The 27,408-nt window shown below is 34.3% G+C and overlaps 1 protein-coding gene and 1 non-coding gene across 32 annotated transcripts in view; both read left to right on the forward strand.

Annotated features, from left to right (window-relative positions):
• Window positions 1–27,408, forward strand: part of LOC106664000 (calcium-activated potassium channel slowpoke) — a 163,841-nt gene that overhangs the window by 93,928 nt on the left and 42,505 nt on the right. For all 31 annotated transcript variants that reach the window (XM_024227450.1, XM_024227452.1, XM_024227448.1 and 28 more), the window contains exon 2: window positions 22,107–22,168. In XM_024227450.1, the coding sequence (XP_024083218.1) occupies window positions 22,107–22,168 (62 nt within the window). The remainder of the gene's footprint in view (window positions 1–22,106; window positions 22,169–27,408) is intronic.
• On the forward strand, window positions 19,789–19,861 carry Trnay-aua. Its single transcript has one exon. It is a non-coding gene; the product is annotated as a tRNA-Tyr (tRNA).

Consider the following 27,408-nt stretch of genomic DNA (forward strand, 5'->3'; position numbering starts at 1 on the left):
TTATTTTTCACAAATTTGTATGTACTTTTCAGGATTTGTTTCTTAACAGATTTATTACAATTTTAATAAAGCGATGAAAATGTAATTTTATATGTGTTTAATTTATTACATGGTTAGTAAATTTTGTAATTTTAAAGTTTTCTTTCTTTTTGGATTTGTTATGAATGTAATTTTTTTACCTAGTTATTATTACTTGCCTACAATCAGCATAAATGTTTTAGTTATTCAGATTAATAATTAAAAATATTAAAATTAAAAACTAAAAGTTTTATGTCAAGTATTCAAACTATTATAGTGTATTGTAGGTTATTTTTCATATTTGTAAATTATTTTCAGGATTTGTTTTTAATAGATTTATTACAGTTTTTAATAAAGCGATGAAAATTTAATTCTATTTATATAAAATCTATTGTTAATAAAAAAAATTGAAAAATGGCAAAAAGAAGGGAAAATTCAAAAAGGTGGGGTTGAGATGGGAAGTTAGTGTCCGAGTGGATCGAGGTCACGATAGCTCAAGTGGTAGAGCAGCGGCGTATCAAGCCGAAGATCGTGGGTGAATCCCGCTCGTGACACTGACTTTTTTATCTCAACTAAAATCCTTAATTAATTGAAAGATTGGTCAATCGGACCACGAAAACTAGTGAATGTAATATTTGATATTAGGATCGGAGGATGGTAATATTGGAATGACAATGTTTTGGAGGATTTTGTTGGAGGTTGGAACCCCATCATCAGTACATCAAAATCGATCTCAGAATGGCGTTTGTTTTTTGTAGTCACGTGTGTGAGTCCTATATAAGTCTTTTGTCAATGTATAGCTCAACTATAATAGCTGATTGGAGTGCTATTCTGGCAGCTGGGTGTGGTAATCCTTTCTACGTCGATGTGACATGGTTTTGCAGGTTTTTTGGTTGAGATGGCGGGATCTTTATGTGAGCAAAAGATGGTAGTATCATCCGTATAGGTAAAAATATTTGTTCGATCTAAATAAGTTCGTAAATTTGTATGAATTTTAATCTTACATACGCTTATTTCATTTTATATTTTAACCTTTTTATTATTAGACGGTATTTTTTATTTAAACAAACAAAGAAAGACTAGAAAGCAAATTTAATTTCAACGTTTAATATTCAAGATCAAACGTTATATATTTCACATTTATTAAAGCTTTTGCATTTCGATATTTAGTTTTTTCTCCATTCAAATAAAATAAAAACATTTTATTGATTTTTTTTTATTATATTGTAAATGTTTCGAAACAATAATGAATTTTCATATTTAAAAATTCACATTATTTCATTGTTTTATTTGGAACTTTATTCAGTGTAAGTTATAAAGGGTTTCAACTTGCATGTGTAGTTACCGGGTTTTTTCAAAAACTACTAATCATGGAAAAAATTGAACAGTATTTATAGCAGAACGTTTATTAGGTTTCATGGTCCGATTGACCAAATAAATTCTTTTCAATTAATTAATCTTTAATTAATGTTTTGGTTGAGATAAAATGATGATTGAAAAATGGCAAAAAGGAGGGAAAATTCAAAAGGTGGGGTTGAGATGGGAAGTTAGTGTCCGAGTCAAAGTCACGATAGCTCAAGTGGTAGAGCAGCGGCGTATTTAGCCGAAGGTCGTGGGTTCGAATCCCGCTCGTGACACTGATTTTTTATCTCAACCAATACCTTAATTAAATATTAAATATTTATAGTATTTATTTACAATAAGTAGTTTAGTACAAATATAAATAATAAAAATGAATTAATTTTACTCCCATTGATGAAAAAATAATATAGAGGAATTAACTTACCAATGGTCAACCATTAAAAAAAAACAATAAAATTTAATAATTTAACTCCCATTAAATGAAAAATTATTATAAAGGGTGTCAACTTACTTGTGGCACCCCTCGTTTTCTCAAAAACTAATCAACAAAAAATTGAGCAGTATTTGTCTAGAATGGTTAGTTTATGAGAAAACGAGGAATGACACTTGTAAGCCGGCACCTGTTTAACTTAGACTTCATAAATAATAAAATAACTATTTAACCAGCATTAATGCATAAATAATATATAGTGTATCAACTTATCTGGTCATTCTTGGTTTCCTCAAAAACTACTCAAATACAAAAAAATTAAACAGAAATTACAGTTTTTGTCTAGGATGAATAATTATTGAAAAAACTAGGAATAAAATGACACTTGTAAACGGACAACTTGTATAACTTACACCTAATAAATATTAAATGGAACAATTTAACTTGCCTTAAATGTAAAAATATTATATATGGTATCAACTTACTGGTGGCACTCCTGGTTTTTTCAAAAACTGCCCAACATAAAAAAAAAACTGCACTGTATTTGTCTACGATGAGTAGTTTATGAGAAAATCAGGAATGGCACTTGATAAGCAGACACCCTGTATAACTTACACCTAATAAACATTAATGATTATTTAGAAATCGTGTGATGCGGTCATGCAACCTGAACATAAATTCTTTATCACAGTCTTTAAATATTAATTAATTAACAATCACTAAATACTACTCAAAAATAAATATTAAATTGTATAATTTAACATGCATTAAATGTAAAAATAATATACAGGGTATCAACTTATCTGTCACCTGTGGTTTTTCTCAAAAACTACTCGACATAAAAAAACTGAACAGTATTTGTCAAGGATGAATAGTTTTTGAGAAAACCAGGGGAGACATTAGTAAGCTGACACCCTGAATAACTTGTACCTAATAAATAATTTATTATTATTTGGAGATCGTGAGATGCATTCTGGTTTGACGTAGGTTCAGAAAAACTTTTTTTATCATGCCAACGTTTCGATCTTTATTGAGATCATCTTCAGGGCCTTGGATTTATAAACATTGTTAAATTATACAAATACATGTATGATGTGAAAAAAAGAATTTCTATCATTGTATAAATTCATTTGTTACACAAAAACTACTCAACATAAAAAAACCAAATATATTTTCTGAGATGAACGGTTTGTGAAAAAACCAGGAATGACACTTGTAAGACGACACCTAGTTTAACTTACACCTAATAAATTTAAATTGTTCCTTGCATTACATAAAAAAATAATATACGCGGTAACAACTTACAGTTCTCTCCTGTTTTCTCAAAATCTACTCAACATAAAAAACTGAACAGTATTTGTCTAGGATGAGTAGTTTTTGGGAAAAGCATAGATGATTAGTAAGTTAACACCCGAGATATTATTTTTTATTTAATACACGTTATATTGTCCAATTCTATTATTTATTAGGTGAAAGTTGTACAGGGTATCAGATTACAATTGTCACACGTGGTTTCCTCAAAAATTATTCAAGCTAGATAAAAACTGAAAAGTATTTGTCTAGGATAAGCAGTTTTTGAGAAAAAGCAGGGGTGAAATTAGTAAGCTGACACCCTGTATAACTTGCACCTAATAAATAATAAAATGGAACAACATAACTTGCATTAAATGTAAAAATAATATACAGGATATCAACTTACTAGTGGCACCCCTTGTTTTCTCAGAAACTGCTCAACTTAAAAAACCGAATTTATTTTCTGGGATGAACGGTTTGTGAAAAAACCAGGAATGACACTTGATAAGCAGACACCCTGTATAACTTACACCTAATAAAACTTAAATTGTTCCTTGCATTACATAAAAAATAATATACATGGTAACAACTTAGGGTCACTCCTGGTTTTCTCAAAAACTACTCAACATAAAAAGTGAACAATATTTGCCTAGGATGAGTAGTTTTTAGAGAAAAACCAGGGATAAAATTAGTACGCTGACACCTTGTATAACTTGCACCTAATAAATAATAAAATGTAACAACACAACTTGCATTACACGTAAACATAATATACAGGGTATCAACTTACTAGTGTCACCCCTGGTTTTCTCAAAATTACTCAATTTAAAAAACTGAACAGTGATATTAGTACGTTGATACCCTGTATATTATTTTTACATTTGATGCAAGTTAAATTGTTCAAATTAATATTTATTAGGTGTAAGTTATACAAGTGTCATTTCATTCGTGTTTTTTTTCATAGATTATTCATCCTAGATAAATACAGTTCAGTTTATTATGTTGAGTACTTTTTGAGAAAACCAGGGGTTAAATTAGTACGCCGACACCCTGTATAACTTGCACCTAATAAATAATAAAATGGAACAACGTAACTTGAATTACACGTAAATAGCAATATACAGGGTATCAACTTACTAATATCACCCCTGATTTTCACAAAAACTACTCGACATAAAAAAACTGAACGGTATTTGTCTAGGATGAATAATCTATGATAAAACCATAAATGAATTGTATAACTTACACCTAATAAATATTAAATTGAACAGTTTTACTTGCATTAAACGTAAAAATATTATACAGGGTATCAACTTATTAGTGTCACTCCTGGTCTTCTCAAAAACTGCCCAACATAAAAAAAACTGCACGGTATTTGTCTGGGATGAGTCGTTTATGAGAAAATCAGGAATGACACTTGGTAAGCAGACACCCTGTATAATTTACACCTAATAAATACCACCCTTGGTTTTCTCAAAAACTACTCAACATAAAAAAACTGAAAGTAATTTCTGGGATGAACGGTTTGTAAAAAATCAAGAAATGACAGTTGTAAACCGATACCCTGTTTAACTTATACATAATAAATATTAAATTGTTCCTTGCATTAAATAAAAAAAATAGTATATACGGTATCAACTTACATTGTCACTCCTGATTTTTTCAAAAACTACTCAACAATAAAAACTGAACAGTATTCGTCTAGGATGAGTAGTTTCTGAGAAAACCAGAGGTGACATTAGTAAGTTGACACCCTTTATATTATTTTTTTAATTTAACACAAGTTATATTGTTCAACTGTATTGTTTATTAGATGCAAGCTAAACAGGGTATCAGATTACTAGTATCACACGTGATTTTCTCAAAAATTATTCAACCTAGATAAAAACTGAACAGTATTTGTCACGGAAGAATAATTTTTGAAAAAAACAAGGTATCATCTTACACGTATCACACCTGATTTTCTTAAAAACTCATCATAAAAAAAATTGAACAGTCTAAGATGAATGGTTTGTGAAAAAAAAAAACTGGAATGACACTTGGTAAGCCGACAACCTGACAACATAACTTGCATTATAAGAAAAAATATACAGGGTATCAACTTACTATTATCACCTCTGGTTTTTTTCAAAATCTACTCAGCATAAAAAAACTGAATAGTATTTGTCTAGGATGAGTAGTTTTTGAGAAAACCAGGGGAGACATTAGTAAGCTGACACCCTGTATAACTTGCACTTAATAAATAATTTATTATTATTTGGAGACCGTGAGATGCGGTTTGGTGTGCGTTCAGAAAAACATTTTCTTTATCATGCCAACGTTTCGATCTTTACTGAGATCATCTTCAGACCCTGTGATTTATAAACATTATTTAAATTATACAAATACATATATGATGTAAAAAAATGAATTTCTATCGTTGTATAAATTCATTATTTTATATCGTACTGGTATTTTTATAATGTAAATAATGTTTATAAATCCCAAGCCCTGAAGATGATCTCAATAAAGATCGAAACGTTGGCATGATAAATAAAATGTTTTTCTGAACCTACGTCATACCAGAACGCATCTCACGATCTCCAAATAATCATTAACGGTCACTAAACACTACACATTTCTTAAAAACGATTAAATTTTTACATGTAAAATTAAATTGTTAAGATATATCTTTCAACAAATAATCATTTGTAAATTATGCAAAATAATCATTAATTAACAGTCACTAAACACCTCACATAAATAATAACTTACAATTAATTAAGGTTTTTAGTTGAGATAAAAAAATCAATGGCACGAGCGGGATTCGAACCCACGATCTTCGGCTTGATACGCCGCAGCTCTACCACTTGAGCTGCGCCGTATCAAGCCGAAGATCGTGGGTTCGAATCCCGCTCGTGCCATTGATTTTTTTATCTCAACTAAAAACCTTAATTAATTGTAATATATTTATTGGTCAAGCGGACCACGAAATTAGTTAATTTAATAAATAATAAAACTGAGCAACATAACTTGCATTAAATAGAAAAATAATGTACTTACTCAGGGTCACCACTGTTTTTTTCAAAAACTGCCCAACTTAAAAAAAAACTGAAGAGATTTTTCAAAGATGACATTAGAGCCTGTATGTTATTTGTCATTTAAAACAAGTTAAATTGTTTGTTTTGTTATTTTTATTGTAAATTTATTAGAAAATATGGAGTAAGGTTTTCTACAGTTGTACGAAGTGTAAAGGCTGTTGTTTTTCTCACTAAACCACTCAGCCTACATGTCCTTTTGTGTATACAGGGTCGAATTTACCATCGATTCCAAACCCTCATTTCATAACGACCTTTCTTTTCCATTAGTGAAACACGATAGCGTCAAATTTCCCATGTGCAAACCCCCATTCGGTGTAATTACACCCTGAAAATGAACGTACCCGGGTAGAAAAGGCCTGACATAGACCGAGATAAATCGAGGATCGATGGTTCCTGGCTTTCCGAAACGAAGATTTGCCACAACGAGGTCATCTCAGTCTCCCGTAACGGGCGCTATTCCGCCGGGCCTTATCTAAGAGCGCGGTCCCCCGCCTGGGATTAATATCGATTCGCTAAGTCCCTGGAAAAGATTCAACGATGTTATGGAAACTGCGAGCGTCTCAGACAATTTATTGCGTAACATAATAAGCAATAACAATTGACCTCGTTCCTTCCAGTTACAACACCCAGATCTTCTCCCTTAAGATAAAATCAATGCAACTTTGCCCCCAAGCTGATAGCTTACTAAGAATAATCAAGTATAAATCTTTTATCAACTTATAACCATTTTTATCTAGACAATATTAATTATCAACAGCTAATCATTGTTGTCACATACAACAACCACGAGAGGTTTTTTTTCTGAGAAATAAAAAATAGAAATACATATTTGTTTAGAAAGAAGGGTGGTCTGTAAAAATGGATAAACAATTAAATGAACAACAATTGAACAAAACGTGTTAAATAATAAATATAAGTTGCCATTCTCACACTCCATATCCACACTAATACCTGCATCTTGACTAGACTGTGAGGTCTATGGTTACTGAAAAAAAAGAAGACTAAGAAGAGAGAAAGAGAGAGAGATTGTGTAAGGGATAGAAGGGTAGAAGAAGAAAAATTGCATTAATACTTATGTATCTTCAATCCTTTCCAAAAAGATAGTTCCTACTCACAGTAAGTTGTTTTGCAACGATCCTGATTTCGAGCATTTTAGCTCATCATCAGGTTGAAGCACTTCTACAACCACGTCTCTCGCCATGAATTTCCAAAGTGAACCCGCTGATACCTCCGCCAACGCGACGTTCCAATTAACAGCTGATTTTTTTAATGGCGCTTAATTTAAACGTGCGAAACGCGGAAATTATAACACAAATAAATATTATACTAGTAAATTCTTAATATTATTAAATTACTACAAAAATAATAACAATTAAAATAATTAGTTTAATTATTTGGATGTTTGATATTATTTATGTACATATTTAAAATGGGAGGTAGATCAAAATCTGTTATATTATTAATGCATTTATCACCATNACATTTTCTTTATCGTGCCAACGTTTCGATCTTTATTGAGATCATCTTCAGGGCCTGGAATTTACAAACATTGTTTAAATTTAACAAATACATGTAGGATGTGGAAAAAAGTGAATTTATACAATGCAAAAAAATATTTTTTATATTCAATCAAAGTATTATTATTATTATTTTTATATTAAAAGAGTAGAAATAGTTTGATTGAATATAAAAAATATTGTTTTGCATTGTATAAATTCACTTTTTTCCACATCCTACATGTATTTGTTAAATTTAAATAATGTAAGTCCCAGGCCCTGAAGATGATCTCAATAAAGATCGAAACGTTGGCACGATAAAGAAAATGTTTTTCTAAAGCCTACGTCCCGCATCTCACGATTTCCGAATAATCATAGACTATCGGTCACTAATCACCACACGACCACCAAAAACGATTAAATTTTGACATGTAAAATTAAATTGTTAAGATATATTTTTACTGTTAATAAATTTTATGATATTATTACCTACGATATAAGATGATCTCAATAAAGCTCGAAACGTTGGCAGAATAAAGAAAACGTTTTTCTGAAACCTACATCACACCAGACCGCATCTCAGAATTTCTGAATAATTGTTTTTAAGAAAAGAATATTTAAAAAAGATGCTATTGAGTGCAAAATAGTATAGTCGGACGGCATCAGGGTTGTAAGCAGGGAGAGGCAAAACGCTAATTTAATTGAAAAAATTTGTAGAAATAGTTCTGAAATGAGATAATTAGGAAAGGAAACTATATAAGCAATGTGAGGTGAAGAGGAGAGAAAGATGATAAATACAGGGAGAATAAAGCATAGAAAGATACAGGGGGGAAGAAAAAGGCAAAATGAGAGAAAGTGCGAGGGAGTGAGAGAAAGAATGAAAGAAGAGAGAAAAAATAAGTTAACTGAATATAAGAAGAAGAGACAGAAAAAAGAAAAAAAAGGAGAATAAAAAATAGAAAGAAAAAGTGACTAAGAAAAAGTAGGAAGAGAAAAAAGACAGTATAGAGAAGCAAGATAACAGCAGAGAGAGAGAGGGAGAAAAATAAATAAAGAATAATCTGTGAAAAAATCGAAATGAAAAAAGAAAACATCGGAAGGGAAAGAATAAATTGTATAAAATAGAGAAGTAGAGAAAATAATGTGAGTGAGTTAGATGGACAGTTAGATAGACAGAAAGAAAGATATAAAGAAATGCAAAGATACAACAATTTTATTGTGTTAAGTAAACAAAATACAACTTTTGTCATTACAATCGTTAGATTTCTTCGTCCGATTGACCAAATATCATCTATCAATTAATCAATCTTTATTTAAGGTATTGGTTGAGATAAAAAAGTCAGTGTCACGAGCGGGATTCGAACCCACGACCTTCGGCTCAATACGCCGCTGCTCTAACACTTGAGCCATAATGACAGCGGCGTATCGAGCCGAAGGTCATGGGTCGAATCCCGCTCGTGACATTGACTTTTTTTATCTCAACCAATACCTTACATAAAGATTAATTAATTGAACGAATTTTGTCGTTACATTCTTCAAGATTACTACAAATTAATTCATTTATATCCCGATATTAGTACATGAAAACAACTCCTCAAAGTCATAAAAGGCATTAACATTTGAGAAATTTTGTAACTTTAAATTTAATTTTTTTCAGTTAACAGTTTGACATCATCTGGTAGATTATTAAAAAATATTATAGCCCAATATTTACAAGATTTTTCATATCTTTTAAGGTTCAGCCGATCAGGAATTATTTTATTACAGTTTCTCATATAGTGTTTATGTACAGAATTAATTTTTTTTAAAGTCTCAGTTTATCGGTTGATTGTCTAGACTATTTCTTGAATTAGGATTTAGGTTTTTAGGTTCACAACCTTTTTCTTTTCTTTGTTTAGCAATAGACCGCTCTCTATTGATTTGGTCCAACCAACTGGGAACAGCAATCATCAGCATACGCTGTAAAGTGAATTGTTGGAAAGTAATTGTGAAGGGCATTCGTGAAAATTATGAACAATATGGGGCCTAGAATCGAACCCTGAGGTAGTCCGATTTTTCTCCAGATCCGATGAAAACCATTATACTTTACCACTTGTCTTCTATTTTCCAGATAAGACCTTATCATACTTATTGCATCATTATTAAAATATAATGGTAATTTTTCTAAAAAGTAATCTATGAGATACATAGTCGAAAGCGTTACAGTCTGTGAAAGTTGCAAGGGAACGGAAAAGTTTACTAAGTTTAAAAAGGCCTGTGAAGTGTTCTTTACAAATCTGTACCCGAATTGCGAGGCTGAAAACAAACCATTAGATTCAAAATGCTTAAATATTCTAGATTTCATTAAATTTTCCAAGAGTTTAGAAAACGCAGGCAATAGTGAGATTGGTCGGAAGTTTTCAATATTATTTGGGTCACCAACTTTCTGAGTTGGGCTAATACTAATTTTCAGAGAGACAGAGAAAGAGTGAGAGGGGAAAAAGAAAGAGAAAGTGAGAGGGAAGTTTGTAGTGGATTGTGAAAGTTGAAAAGAAAAAACGCAGAAAATGGAAAGAAAGATATGAACAAAATGAGAAAAATATCTAACTGCAAGAATGAGAAAAAGTGGTATAAAGAAAATTTGAAATAAAAATAAAATAAAAAACTAGTAAGCTAGAAAATGTGAAAATTAGAGAAAAAATGAAAAAATTATTCAAATCAAGCTAGTCTTATCAATAAATTGAATACTTTTCAGTCAGAGATAAAAGTTTGAAGTTTTTTATCTGCCTGTTTGCTATCATGATTTTTCCATTGATGTCTGAAGATGAAATAAAATGGTCGAGCGAGAGAAAGAAAGAGTGAGTGCGTGAGTGAGAAAGAAAAAGATATTAATATAGAGCGGGATAAAAACAGACCAACTGGGAATAGAGAAATGCTGCCAGCAGACAATTAGACAAAGAATTAGAGATTGACATAGACAGACAGGTAGACTGACAACACAGACTGACAAGTACGAGAGGAAAAAGGATACAAAAGCCAGTTGTGAAACATAAAACCGATGAAATTCAGATTAGTTCGTCCCATAACCTTCGAATTATGTCGCCCTCGCATTGATTTAAAGATCTGTTCAGTACCAAGTCCACCGGAATGGAGTCCAAGTTCTAATCTGGCACGGTCAATTTACTTCAACGAACGGCCCTTAGGATTTTCCAAGCTATGAAAAATGGTCCGATTACGACGAGGTGGAAAACATGTTTTCTGGCAAGAGTTCCGCGATGGCAGCCGCCCAAACACACCGGCACCGTCAAGACGAGGACGTGAGCCTCGAGGGCCCTTCTCGCCCGATCCCGAATCCTCCATTACGCAGGATAGGAAGGGATAAAGGGCCGGAAGTTGAAACAAAAGCGGCAAAACGGCGGGGAAGTAGCGGGGTTCGAGCCTCATCGATTACAGAGCTTTCCATGCTCCATTCATTCCAAAATACTTAGCGATTCGACGGCCCCTTATTCGATAAACGTGCTAACTTCGAGTAATAAATCTCCGAATGTTATTTACTGTTAAATGCCTTTATACAATATGAAAAAACCCATTTTTCTTAACCCCGCTTAACGAATAATAAATCAAGTTACATGGTGTACTTAATAATAAGAATAATTTAAATTCCATCATTGTAGTTTGAAATAATTAAAGAGAAGTATTTTCTCTGACACACATAAACATAAAAGTTCTACATTAAGCAAAGACAAAGCTAAACTGGAAAAAATACTCTTGGCCCGCTTATTGGACTGGTATTTTCACCTGGAGCCACAATTTTATATACTTCATCCAAAGTAAGAATAAGAATCCGTCATCATATTTGAAACGAAACGTTTAAACGTAATCTTTAATCTGCAGCGAAACATTTTCAATAATTTAAATTGGACGAAAATGGCAACACCACCCGAGGGCTTTTCGACCACCCTGAAAAATGTCTGGTACACTAGAACCTATCATACAACAATAATAAATATACGTATGTTTAAAGTTAAGGTTATAAGGAGTCCGCCTCTTTACGACCTAACGCACCACGACCAATATTGGTTCGGCCCTTAAAAGGACATGAGGATCTTTAACGTCAGTACCTACAGGACGTTTTGATTCTCAAGATGAGAGATGACGCACTTCCGCTCGCGATTGGATGGGTGTTACAGCCGCAAGTTTTGGTGTAGAACTCACTTTCCGCTTGTACTTTCCAAGCGGATGGGGTTCGATTAAGTACTAGACCGTGTGCCGCTCGGAAAGGGTATCCCCAAATGGCTGAGATGCATCAGACTGAGTCGTCCCGCCGAGCTCCCTAGAGAGAAGGCGACTCTACCTCCCAGAGTATTGGGGCTCCTCCAGAGTAAAAACTACAGGATCCGCTCCGGCCGCGGTTTTGTGGAATGTCTAACCACCCCCTAGAAGAACATCGCTCTCGGAAGGAAACCGATAACAGCACCCCCCCCCTTGAGCAAAGGTTCACACTAAGTTCTCGCCAGGAGCTCACCACTAAGTCACTATATTCCCAAGTAGCATGGTTTGGACATGGAACATTTTCTGCTACCCCATCTTTACTCATGGGTGTTGAGACCTATAAGGAATCTCAAAGAGAACACCAGGAAGATTTTACTAGAGAGAAGGCACTCTATCTCCGGCTCCGGTTGGCCGGTACCCTCCAGCTAAGGTACAATTTGTTTGCAAACCTCGACCACCACAAGTCCAACCTCAATTAGCAGAGCCGCTTGGATGATCTACTACCGTGGTTCATTATTATTTTTAAGATGGGACTGATCGCCCACCCGGGAGTTCGTACGAACCCCCTGCTGATGCATCCGTTGCTTGAGGGGTGCGGGTTCAGAAACACAGGAAGCCTCTGCCAAAACAGGGGGTAAGGAAAGGAAAGGAAAATTAGGAAAGAAAGGATATGGGAAGGTAATGGGGGAAATTTACCTCTATCATTGGTTACCCCCAGGACCAGGGTTGATGGTCGGACTTTGCCTGGGCCCATAAGGAAGGTGTCCCTGTGGGTAAAAACCCCAGGAGCCTCACCACTACGAGTCCATTCCCATGTAGCAGGGTTTGGACTTAGAACATTTTCTGCTACCCCGTAGTTCAGATGGTTATGCACCCTCCCCACGTCTATGCAGATCTGGTACCCTAACCCTCGTGTGCCTCTGATGCAGCACCCGCCGTCCGATGCAACCCGGAGGCCGACACGAATCAGCTTGTGCTTTAGAGAGGGTGCCATGCTGACAAGGCTCCACCATTATATTGCGCCTGGATAGTCCCCTTGCATCCAAGGATTGAGAGAGGTCTCTAGAAAGTATTTCGAAGGATCTGGATTGAGAAAGGGAAGTGACCGAGGACACAAGGTTCACCTTTTCAGGTTGCACCCCCGCCTCGGCCACACTGTACGACCCATTGTCGCCGGAGTCCTACATTTAATGAGGTATGGCTCCTCTGGGTGGAGTACTTTAGTACTTGGTTTGTCGTCTCCCAGGAAGGTGAATTTCAACCTGCAAAGCATCACCAATGTCCCGGTGTTTCTTCAACTCCCTTTACAATACTGCACAGACCTCCGGAGTCTGCAGAGGAGTCAGCGGTCTTGTCGTTCTAGTCTTAAGTAGGTCTGCCGTTAGTTTCTGTGAATGGTGGGAAGGTTCTTGGATGAAAGTTTTACCATGCGTGTCAAATCCCATTGAAACGAGGTCTCTTCTTAAGGTTAACCCTCTCTAGCGCACAATTATTCGCCACCACATGGCATACTAAAATGATCCAAATTTATTTGTCCTCTTTTTTCTATGTTTTTCCAATTTTTTTTCTGTAAATGGGTTTATTTTCCCTAACGCTTAGAATTCACGCTAATTCGTTTAGCGTTAATTAAAACCAATTAACGCTGTAATTATGTTATTGGCATAATAAATCAGTGAGTAAATATATTTGAGATGGTTCAAATATGATAGGTCAAGTAAATTTGACGATTTAGTCCTGCTATCTTTTCAATTTGATTCATAATATTGTTTGGGTAAATTTAGCTTTAATCCACGGTCTGAAGGATCTGGGTTTTTTTGTAATTTTGTTTGTTGCAAAAGCGTTCAAGATAGGTTACTTATTGAGCTTTTCTTGGCCAGTTTATCGATCTGAGTAAGGAAAAAAGTCAGAAATCTTGCGATTCCTTCAAAATAATATCTCGAATTGTATATATATTGTTATAATAAACAATCATTGTATTATTTTGTACATTTCTTCCCCCCCTCCACCAAAGGGGATAACCTAGTATCATTACCAAATTAAACAATGAATATGTAAACTAACTTCCAATACAAAAGGAATATTAAATGATAAAGAGGCAGGAATTCCATTTAGCCGGAGGTAATAACCAGACGAGGCGAAATTATATTACAAAGGATATCTGGTCGATACGAAACAGGCGGTAAAGTTGCAGGTGGCTGCTAGACGAGATACAGGGTATATCGTATAAGGCTCTCTCACAGCATACATAATACATGTGTACATATTGGAAGGCCTCGTCGCGATATTTATGGACTACCTTCTCAGCCTACTTACGGAATTGCTTAAGTTTATCTCGGTTAAATATTTCTCGTTCGTATGTTCGACAGACGTTTATTTAGGCGACAAGTTGAGAAAAACTCCTTTTCGTACTATTTTACGATTAAAACTCTGATCGAATAAAACCGCGTAAACTTGATTTCTTTAGAAATTAGTTTATGGAAATATTAATTAAATCGCTGGAGTTCTGTATAGGGAAACCCACCTGGTGATGTGTGAAACCTAAAAAAGAGCTTAAAGCAAGTAAAAGTCCTTTTATGCCATAAGGGTTCTTGATTCTATAAAAATTCACAAAATCGGTTAAATTTTTCTAGACGTTTTTAAATTTTCTGTAAAATTAATTAAGGTTTTTAGTTGAGATGAAAAAAGTTAATGGCGCGAGAGGGATTCGAACCCACGACCTTCGGCTAGATACGCCACTGCTCTACCACTTGAGCTATCGTGACCTCGATCCACTCGGACATCAACTCCCCATCTCAACCCCACCTTATGAGCTTTCCCTCCTTTTGCTATTTTTCAGCTCAGGTGGTAGAGCAGCGGCGTATCTAGCCGAAGGTCGTGGGTTCGAATCCCTCTCGTGCCATTAACTGTTTTTTCATCTCAACTAAAAACCTTAATTAATTGTAATGTATTAATTGGTCAAGCGGACCACGAAATTAGTGAATTTCTGTAAAATCTTCAACTTTTCAACTTGTCAAAAATTTAATATTATTCCAAGAAACTAACTAGCTTTCCAACAATCTGAATAACTTGTGTATTAAATACAAGTGAAACTGATATTGTAAGTTTTTGGCCAAACAAACTGGAAATAATATATGATCTACTTAATTTCATTATATGATTGAGTTCAGTGTGATTACTGCTTTTTTATTATAAAATTGACCAAATATACAGGGTGTCCTTTTTAGATTGCCCGGCAGTATTTCTCTTGAACCAATGCTATTTATCACTCAACTCCCAGGCATTTCAAAACATCTCAAACAATTGATAATGCCTGTTTTTTTAGGTTACTCTTCTACAAATTTAGCTCACTCAACTTTCCATTGTTATAATTGTATTCTCTGTCAGATTGTCACGCTCTCTTTTCACACTACCACATACTCTCACTCACACACTATCACAAAAGTGTACTTCCTCACACGATCTCACAAACTCTCTCTCTCTCTCTCTCTCTCTCTCTCTCTCTCTCTCTCTCTCTCTTTCTTTCTCTTTCTCTTTCACTCACTACAACTGTCACTCAATCATTTTCTTTCTCTCATTTTAATTTACATCACCACTCAGTATCGCTATCAGTAATTTTGGTCACCCTCTTTAACGATTCTTACTCTCCTTCACACTCTCTCACTCCCTCACTCTCACTCTCAGTCTCTCTCTCTTTCTCCATCACTCTCAGTCTCTCTCTCTTTCTCCATCTCTCTCTCTCTCTCTCGCTGTCTCCCTCTCTCTCACTTTCGCTCTCTCTCTCTCTCTCTCTCTCTATATATATATATATATATATATATATATATATATACACATATTTCTCTCTCTCTCTCTTTTTCTACCTATCTACCCATCCATCCATACATCTATCTCTATAAACATATATTATACTATTAATAGTATAATAAACTATAATTTTCTTTTTCTGTTTATCTTTCTATCTACCCTTCCTTCTATTTATCTATCTATCACTTTTCTTATATTCTGGCACTCTGGCGATTCACTTTTTTTCTCTCCCTTTCTCTCTCTCTCTCTCGCTCTTTTCTCTCACTCTCTCTCTCTCTCTCACTCATTCACTCACTCCACTTATCTATATTTCTCTTTTTTACTTCTCTCTCACACACTCTCTCTCTATCTCTATCTCTCATTCGCTATCTATCTATCTCTGTCTCAAATATCTGTCTTAAATATTATAACATAAATTATTGTTTTTTGCCACTTATTTTAGTCGTATTTTAGGAAGAAATTGATTAGGGTGAGAAAAGAGTTATGAAGAAAGCAAGAAAGGGGAGAGAAAAAAAGGATAGAGATAGAGAATATAAAAGAGAAAGAAATAAAAGCAAAATGAACGAATAAAAAGAGGGGAGAGAGAAAAAAAAGAGAAAAGGAGGCTAGAGAAAAATAGAGAGACAGTCAGCAGACAGACAACGAGAGAGAGACATAGATAGATAGAGGGACGGAGAGAGAAAATAAGAAAAAGGAGAGAAAGAAAAAAGAATCGAGAGGGAAAGAGAGCCAGAGAAATAAATTGGGAGAAATTATTACATTATGCTTTTTATTTAGGCAAAGTTAAAAGAACCAAAAATTTATCACTTGGCCGAAAGTGGTACTGCTCGTAAAATTAATGATTTAATGCTCTAATACTGTCAGTAGGTGCTGACAGGCCGTTCAGGAAGGTATACGTTCGAATTTTTGAAAACATCGGCCTGGGTCTGTTGATGCCATTGACGTTGGTAGGTCTCAGGACTTTTCTACCACTTAACGTGGATAGTAAGGTATATAGAAAGAGAGAGAGAGAGAGAGAGAGAGAGAGAGAGAGAGAGAGAATTAATTTCTTTAAATTATCACTTTGTTATGTTGTGCTGTTAATTCGCCCTTCATCTCTTTTCGCTCTGGCTATTTTTAATGTCCGATTCACAGACGACAAAACCTGGCGCTTCAAAAACCTTCGGTGTCAATCTTAACAAAATAATTTATAATATTAATTTTCTCATTACAATTAATCCCTCCGAACAACTACATAAAAAATTCTGTCGAAAAATATGTTTCTCAAGGTTTTGACACGATGGTTAAGTGAAAAGTATCGAAATGTAAATGTAGATGTACTTAGAAGGTTGAAACAAGTCCATGCTAATGGTCCATCCGGTCACGTATGTCTGATAGGCCCGTTTGCCATACGCTATTTGCCGAGGGAAAGAGGACCTGTTTGAATGTTGTTTGCTCAGTTGAACAGAGCCGCTACGAATCACTAAATAGGCATTAGCATGAATGGGATAAACTTGTAAATGAAGATTTAGCGTGGCAATTTTCATTAAAACTCGCCTCTAGGACTTTAATGTATTAGCATAAGGGCTGACTATCACGAATCATTTTATGTAACGACCGATTGCCGTTACTCTTTAGCTAAGCCCTGGACTCTTAATGGTATTTCAAAGGTTAAACGGTTGATTTAGAAAATGATCTTTAGGTTTTATGTTGAATCCGACCAGGTACCAGTTCATGGTGATACTTGGTCTGTTAGACAAGTGGCAGCCCCTTTAGTTAGATAAAGGCATCATTGTGTCCAGTCAGATCAACTAGATTACCTAGGGTGTCGCCCACTTGCAAAACTGTCAAACTTTATTTGACGTTCTCTTGTTCGTGAAACTTCATCAACTATCTTGGCACTGGGCCTATGGCCTGACAGTGGATTTTTTTTCCGGGCGTTTGTTTTGTTTTTTAGACTACGTGAGGGAAATTTGTCGTTGAATGGATGGATGTATGGATGATTGATGGTTTTTTTAGGAATGCCGTGGTGTATCAATGTGTTTCAACCAACGAAAATAAATTGAATAAAACAAGATTAAAGATAAGGTTATTTTTTTTTTAAATGAACATTTTACGCCTATATAAAACATGAAGGAAATAGCATATCACGTCCCTTATGCTTTATGAGTGTAGTTGAGTCTTTTTTGATCATTTTTATCTGCCGATCCTCACTATTTTGGTCTGCCGGATGATGTCTTTACTCCATTTAGGTTTTTGTGGTCAATTGACCGAGTTAATTTTTTCAATTAATTGTTCTTTCTATGTAAGGTCTTGGTTGAAATAAAAAAAGTCAAGTGTCATGAGCGGGATTTGAACCCACGACCTTCGGCTCAATACACCGCTGCTCTACCACTTCGATCCACTCGGACACCAACTTCCCATCCCAACCCCTTTTTGGGGGAATTTTCTTTTTGAATTTGAAGTTTTGAAAAATGGAAAAAATGAAGGATTGATTTATTGATCAATTATTTGACCGATTGATTAAATAACTTCTTTCAATTAATTAATCTTTTTATGTAAGTTATTGGTGATTCGAACCCACGTCCTTCGGCTTAATACGTCGCTGCTCTAACCACTTGAGCTATCGTATTGAGCCGAAGGTCGTGGGTTCGAATCCCGCTCGTGACGCTAACTTTTTCATTTCAAATGTCGTGTAATCAAATTGGATTCTCAGCGACTTATGAAGTGGCCACGGGTGTTTCGTGAAGTGAGGGAAAATTCGAACGGTTGTAGGTTGAGATAAAAAGTTGGTGTCCGAGTAGATCGAACTCACGATAGCTCAAATGGTAGAGTCGTGGGTTCGAATCCCGCTCGTGACACTGACTTTTTTATCTCAACCAAGACCTTACATATAAAGAATAATTAATTGATTGAAAATTGTCTTTATTTTTTAATAATAATTTTGGTTAAAACAAACACTGAATACGGTGACGGGGCGAATGAAGAAATTCATTCCTCATAATTTAAGGGGTTAAAGTGGATTAAGGAAAACCACAATTACTGTATATGAATATCTTTTAAATTTAACTGGTCATTTGATGGATCATACTCAAACGAAACACTTCACTCCGAAAATACTACAAAGTGACTTTATACCGAAAAAAAAATTACTTGGAACCACCATAGGCTTAAAAAGAATATAACAAAAAATATAACCTATAAAAGTGCTTGACAACAGACTGAAACTTTCGATACAAAACAAACGCCTGTTTACACATAGATACTATACTGATTTTTGGTATAAAGTATACTGATATACTGATTTTTCTAAAGCTTTTGATCAAGTAAATCACACAATACTGTTAAGGAAACTAATGGATTATGGTTTCACCGGAACTATCTTGAATTGTTATCCAGCTTTCTCTCCGACAGAAAACAAATAGTCAAAATAAAATCATTTAAATCATGTCCCTTTGCGGCTTCCTCGGGAGTCCCGCAAGGGTCTCATCTTGAACCAGTTTTGTTTCTCTTATTTATTAATGATATCCATCTTGCTCTCCCTTCTGCTCAATTTTTATTATTTGCTGATGATCTGAAAATCTATTCCTTAATTACTTCTCCTTCTGATTGTTTACAATTACAAAATTCTATCAATAATGTGCTAACCTGGTACTCTAATAACAATCTTGCTCTTAATCATTAATTCACTACTTTCGTGGTCCGCTTGACCAATTAATGCATGACAATTAATTAAGGTTTTTAGTTGAGATGAAAAAAAAGCTAATGGCACGAGAGGGATTCGAACCCACGACCTTCGGCTTGATACGCCGCTGCTCTACGACCTGAGCTATCGTTACCTCGATCCACTCGGACATCAACTTCCTATCTCAACCCCACCTTATGAGTTTTTCCTCCTTTTGCCATTTTTCAAATGTCGTGTAATCGGTTTGGATTCTCAATTGAAATGGCGACGGAGAGCTTTACTGAAGTGTACTTCATTTTTAAATGATTAATTCAATTGAAAAATGGCAAAAAGGAGGGAAAACTTTTAAGGTGTGGTTGAGATAGGAAGTTGATATCCGAGTGGATCGAGGTCACGATAGCTCAAGTGGTAGAGCAGCGGCGTATATAGCCGAAGGTCGTGGGTTCGAATCCCGCTCGTGCCATTAACTTTTTTTCATCTCAACTAAAAACCTTAATTAATTGTTATTTATCATTTATATTTACAATTTACATTATTACCATGTATGTACGTCCTTATTCTTTTTATATATATTATTTGTATTTTTACATATATTATTTATATTTTTTGTTATTGTAAAATGTCTGTTTTGATTGTGGATTTCGATCCGTAAATAAATAAATAAATACAACAAACTGATCGGAATTGAACTTTGAACTTGAAGCGTTTCGGTCACACCAGTCCAAAATCCATCGGACCTTCGACTAAAACAATCCAAAAATATTAGACACAGAAGAAAACAAACATTAACGTAATTTTTTAAAAATGGTTTACATCAACCGAGATAAACACAGCATCAATTACACAACAGACACATGTAAACTCAGTCGCAGCTACGCCAATATCATTATTCAAATTCAAAATCGATAACATACATCAGCACATCACACAAAACGTATAATATAACATATAAAACATTCATCACATTCCACACATCAAAAATTTTTACATAGTCTAATTTTTCAACAATTTAGCTTTCCTTTTCCTATTTATCCCGTCTATATAATCTGGCCGAACTATTACCAACTTTTTTCCCTCCGTCGGCTCTTTTCACCTCAAAGACGCCGACTTCTTATACAAAAATGTCTTTCTATACCGACTTCCTTCCCACCACTTCAAAATCCAAGGTATATAAAATAAACATAAAACAGCTCTCACTGGCACTCTCAACACGACACGCACGAATGGCACAATTACGCAGAAAACAAACACTTTGAGTGAGTAGAAATACTTTGATTGAATATAAAAAATATTTTTGCATTGTATAAATTCACTTTTTTCCACATCCTACATGTATTTGTTAAATTTAAAAAATGTGTGTAAATCCCAGGCGCTGAAGATGATCTCAATAAAGATCGAAACGTTGGCTCGATAAAGAAAATGTTTTCTGAAACCTACATCACACCAGACTGCATCTCACGATTTCTAAATAATTTTATTACAGTAAAATAAGTAAAATTCTGTAACTTTCACTAGTTGAATTTTCATTCAATGAAATGAGGTTTTTGAACGAATCATGCAGAGGGTATTACGTGCGTTCAACAGGTAAACCAATAGCATCTCAAGGGTGAAAGGTTTAGCCAAGATTGAGACATTAGATGAAGAAAAACCCCTTTTAAACGCTACCGAGGGAAATAGAACTTATAAATAGAATTTATACAATGCAAAATATATTTTTTATATTCAATCAAAGTATTTCTACTCACTCGAAGGTTTGTCTTCTGTGTAATTGTGTCATTCTTGCGTGTCGAGTTGAGAGTGCCAGTGATAAACATACAACAGCTCATATATATTTTGCATTGTATAAATTCACTTTTTTCCACATCCTACATGTATTTGTTAAATTTAAACAATGTTTGTACATCCCAGGCACTGAAGATGATCTCAATAAAGATCGAAACGTTGGCACGATAAAGAAAATGTTTTTCTGAAACCTACATCACACCAGACCGCATCTCACGATTTCTAAATAAATATCGATTAACGGTCACATCCTTCGGACCATTGCCCAAGCTCCCTACTTCGTTTTGGGTTGAGACCTTTCTAGCCAGACCTTCAAGTCTCATTTATCCTCCAACCTGAATAAAACCCTGGGCCCTCATTCCAACCCTCTAGTCTACCATCTTTCGTTACAAACCCCTATCTTCCAAAACGTCAAAAACGCCTCGTGAATTCCTTCTCCGTGAGGAAAGTGTATAGTTTCATGAACTCAAAAAAAATCCTCTACCGTCCGAAACGTTTTCTAATTATGTGAACTCCCCTGCATGTATAGTCATATTCAATTCTGTTATTTTTCAATTATTTAATAGTTCAGTTTTTGCCTTTGAAAAAATGCACACAATAACAAATATACAATATGTTTTATTAGCAAATTTGTTGTCTTTTTTGACTTAACTAAAAAAGAACTATGTTTAGTTTAGTATCCGTCTTTCATGATGGCTAACCAAGGAGTGAAATTGAATATTTTATGCCATCTGATAACATTGAGCAATGAGGATGTCTTGTATATCATGACTTTGTTCGAAAATCTATCAAACAGCGTATATAGCATAAGCAACATTTTCGTATGAACTTAAGTTCAAATATGAAAACTAGGATAGAAATTATACAAATTAAGTTGTTTTTTGTCTTGCGGACGAAAAAAACTGACTGTGTCATATTTGTTGCAGGTAGTGCTAGTGTTTATACTAAGTATAGCATCGCTGATAATCTACTTCATAGATGCCTCAAGGTAAATATGCTCTAAATATAAATAAAATGTCTATACTGTTGAAAAAGGAATGGCTGAAAGTTTAAAATTTTGTTAGAGGATTGAAAATTACTTACAATTCACTAGTTCTTTCAATCTTCTTTTAATTAAGGTTTTTAGTTGAGATAAAAAAGTCAGTCTCACGAGCGGGATTCGAACCCACGACCTTCGGCTCAATACGACACTGCTCTACCACTTGAGCATTCGTGACCTCGATCCACTCGGACACTAACTTCCTATCTCAACCCGTAACTTTTGAATTTTTCCTCCTTTTTGCCATTTTTCAAATGTCGTGTAATCTATTTGATTCTCGGCGACAAATGAAAGATGAAAAAATGTCAGCGTCACGAGCGGGATTGAACCCACGACCTTCGGCTCAATACGCCGCTGCTCTATCACTTGATTCGTGACCTCACGTGAGGTGGTAGAGCAGCGGCGTATTGAGCCGAAGGTCTTGGGTTCGAATCCCGCTCGTTACACTGACTTTTTTATCTCAACTAAAAACCTTAATTAATTACAATAATTCTTCCATAAAAACACCAAAAGTAATAATTTTACGTCAATAGAAAACATTTTTGTTAATATTTCCCTAGCTTGTAAGAACTACAAACATCAATGAACTGGCCTTTTTCCAGTTATAACCTTCGGTGAAAGGTCAAAATTTAAAATAACCAGAAATATTTACACCATTACATAAATTTACGTTGTTGGGTCTATTAATTGAAAGACCCTTGATTATTCCTACATAAATTTCTCTTGTATGGCCGAACATGGTTCAAATCTTTAATCGATATGGGCACACATTCATAAAAGGTCATATGCTTCTTGAGCATAAATGCGAACTGCTTTAGTAAATTAATTGTAATTCGAGATAAAATTTGTTTAAAAAAAGCGGCATTTTTACGTCACGTCACACACCTCTAATGCGAATTTATATCAGACAAATTTTAAATTTATTAGTCATAAAAATACAATCAAACTGCGCTTTTTTCGTGAAAAGTCTATGAAGTTTGCTAAACGCCATTGAATCGTACTTGATCGCTCATTTACTATAAATCTTCCACTCACATTCACCAAATAAAACTTAATAAAAAACATTTTTGAACAAAATATGTTTCTGTACGATAACAACCATTCACCTATAGAATAATCACTCACTTGGTCATTCATTCACACTCACAATTATTCAATTTCTCATTTATTTACTCAATCACTATTTCACATTCACATTTGCCTCATTTCAACTGCCGTTCACATTCCCTCGCTTACACGCACAGAATCATTTGGCTCATTTGCACTTCCATTCAACTTCACTCACTCGTACACAAATTCAATAAAAAAATAACCTACTCATTCATTAACTTTCACGCACACTATAATTGGACTCATTCGCCCAGCCATTCACATTCACACAATAACTATACTCTCAACTCAAAAATACAGAAATTCTCTCACACTAGCTCAATCAATTATTCATTCACTAACACATTTACACAATAACAACATAATATAACAGGAAAATATTTTTGGGAGAAGAAAATATTGCGCTGTACAACAAATATACAACTACAGAATATCTATTCACTTGATCATTCGTTCACATTCACAACCATTCACTTACTCACTTGTTTTATTGCTCGGCAATCACTTAATATGTATCATTTGCTCTGACATTGACGTTCACTCGCGTACACACTTACAAAAATTCGGCTCATTCACATTGTCATTCACGTTCACTCGCTAAATAAACTCTCCACTCAGTATTACAGAAAATCTCTCGCTAGCTCAATCATTTATTCATTCAGTCACACATTCATTCCATAACTTAACTATTTACATTCATTTAATAATAACATAATGTAACAATAACACACAAACATTTTCTGAGGAAAAAATTTACGCTGTACGATAAATATACATTCGCTCACAGAATAGTTACTCATTTGGTCATCAATCACATTCACCATCATTCACTGACTCATTATCAACCTAGACTTTCTTAATCTAATCTTCAGATTTAGGTAAAATAGCTGCCTATGTAATAAAAACTGAATTGAAAAGAAGTTTGAAAAAGATTTTTTCTTGCCGTTAAAAAAATTTATAATTTTTTGGGAGTTCACATTCACACAGAAAACTATACTCTTAACTCAGAAATACAGAAATTCTCTCAAACTAGCTCAATCAATTATTCATTCACTCACACATTTACACAATAACAACATAATATAACATGAAAATGTTTTTGAGAAAAAATAATGCGCTGTACAACAAACATACATTTACTACAGAATATCTACTCACTTGATCATTCGTTCACATTCACAATCATTCACTTACTCATTTGTTTTATTGCTCGGCAATCACTTAATTAGTATCATTTGCTCTGACATTGACATTCACTCACTAAATGAACAATCCGTTAATTAGTACAGAATTTCGTTTATTAACTAGTTCAATCATTTGTCTGTTCACTAACGCGTTCATTCATTATCGTTTCACATTCACTCGCGTACACACTCACAAAAATTCGGCTCATTTACATTGCCATTCACATTCACTAAATGAACCCTCCACTCAGTATTACAGAAAATCTCTCGCTAGTTCAGGCATTTATTCATTCACTCACATTCATTCCTTAACTTAACTATTTACATTCATGTAATAACATCATAATATAACAAGAACACGCAAACATTTTTCTGAGAAAAAAATTTTAGCTGTACTTAAATTATTTAAGGTTTTTAGTTGAGATAAAAAAGTCAGTGTCACGAGCGGGATTCGAACTTACGATCTTCGGCTAGATACGCCGCTGCTCTACCACTTGAGCTATCGTGACCTCGATCCACTCGGACACTAACTTCCCACCTCAACCCCACCTTTTGAATTGTCCCTCCTTTTTGCCATTTTTCAAATTTTACGCTGTACGATAAATATACATTCTCTCACAGAATATTTACTCACTGGTCATCATTCACATTCACCATCATTCACATGCCCATTATCAATTTTCAACTTTCTTAATGTAATCTGCAGATTTAGGTAAAATACATGCCTATATAATAAAAACTGAATTGAAAAGATTTTGTCTTGCCGTTAAAAAATTTATAATTTTTTGGGACATGTACATTTGAAAAAACTAAGTTCTACATATCGAGCATTTATCTCAATCTGCACAAGAAGTTAAACTGACCCATTTTTAAATCAGAAGATTGTTTTTTGACGAATGTCTGAATTTCAAAGGCCATAAAGTAATTGGTCAATTTTAAACCGAACCGTTTTCCCCTTGAAGTTTTGGACGTAACCTGCCAATAAATCCCTTGAACCGTTCGATCGGACTAAAAATACTCACTGTGTCAAGAATGAAATAAATGCATCGAAAGGGTTGGAACCATGCCATCTGTGACACATCCCTACAACCAGTCGACCGTTATCAAGTGCTGTACCTGTTTTACCCGGGTAGGAAATATTTCAAATACCAAAATAAATTTACAAATGTTTCAAAAAATGTGATAAACACAATTAACGATGACATCCTCATTACAATAATAATGAACGTAAATTACTTTGATATGTAAGCTAAATTTTGCTAATGAAAGAATATTTTTGTTAAAAATTATTGACAAATTTTAGTCATTTTATAAGGGATTTCAATATAACATAAAAGTACGCCCAGAAAATACTTTTTTCTACATCCTACACGTATTTGTTAAATTTAAACAATGTTTGTAAATCCCAGGCCCTGAAGATGATCTCAATAAAGATCGAAACGTTGGCACGATAAAGAAAATGTTTTTCTGAAACCTACATCACACCAGACCGCATCTCACGATTCCAAAAAATAGTTATTTTAGAACAATTCAGCTTAAGTATTTAGAAAGAGCAATAATTATTTATACCAAATGCATTTTTAAAAAATCAGCTGATATTGTTTTATTGTAAAACTTATGATTGGCCGAGAAACTATTCCCTTCGTTTGTTGGTGCACCCACATTTCAAACACTTGTTGAATGGCCGCTGAGGGTGTTTGACCCCAAATCCAACCCACCCCTTGGCGCGCCCTTATTCCAACCCACTCCTGCGCATTCTAGCAGGTAAATTGCTAACCAGAGTGAACAAACGGGGTTGTTCGTATAACTGGTGAAAAAAAGCATCATCAGATGGACTAAATAACTCTAAGTATTAAATGATGTGACTGTGTATTCTTCAAACTTCTCTAAAACGTTTTTTACATAATTTTATAGTCCTAATAAAAAAAAAAGAAAAAACATTTTTCTCAATATTTTTTTAAATATTAAGTTAATTACTTTTGTTATTAAATTTTTGCAACAACTGAGCCTAGGCTGGATGATCTTCGTAATATTTTATTGATTGTTTGGTAAGAAATTAAACCTGATAAGAATCATGTTTTAATTATTATTTCCGTTATTTGCTTCATTTGACAGACCCTTTTAAATAAAACTAACAATAAAATATTTTTGGAAGAATAAAAACCATGAAACTAATTGAAGGATCTAAAATGGAACATGGAGTGGGTGCAGGGGTCAAAGGCTCAAATTTTGACCTAGCAAAACTTCTAAGCCTTGCAACATTAATTTTCCAAACTGAGATCTTTGCAATAGAACTTTTTGCAGAAATATTTAAAAAAAGGATGAAAAAATAATTATCAAGCAGCTAAATAAAACTTTAAATGTATGTTCAATTCAATTAGCAAATATTAAACATTCAATTAACAAAATTTCCTGGGGTGAAATGAAACTGGATAACTCTGATGTGAGTACCAGGAAATGACGGAACTGAAGGCAACAAATAAGCTGACACCCCCTTTGGGCCACAACCACAAATTGTCATGCTAAAAGCAGAAGTGACCAAATGGACGTAGAAAAAATGACGTCACACTGATGAATCTTGGTGAATTCACCGGGTACAAAATAATCGAAGAAATTCTTCATGATCTCAACCAGGAAAACAAACATCTTAAGAAGCAAGAATTAATGAAAATAAGAAAATAATAGGTCTTTATACTGACCATTCTGACCAGGGATTCAAATTACTATATTAAAAAAATTTAAAACAGACAGAAATCTGCTGCCCCTGTCATGAAGAAGCAGAAACATTGAAACATGTCCTTTGTGACTGAGATTCATTAGCCTGTGAATGGCACAGCCTCCTCAGAAAACAGCACAGCATTATCTAAAGAAATAAGCAATGAGGAATCTCAGACA

The sequence above is a fragment of the Cimex lectularius genome, unplaced genomic scaffold, assembly GCF_000648675.2.
Source record: "Cimex lectularius strain Harlan isolate CLEC.00 unplaced genomic scaffold, Clec_2.1 scaffold86, whole genome shotgun sequence".
Taxonomy (NCBI): Eukaryota; Metazoa; Arthropoda; class Insecta; order Hemiptera; family Cimicidae; genus Cimex; species Cimex lectularius.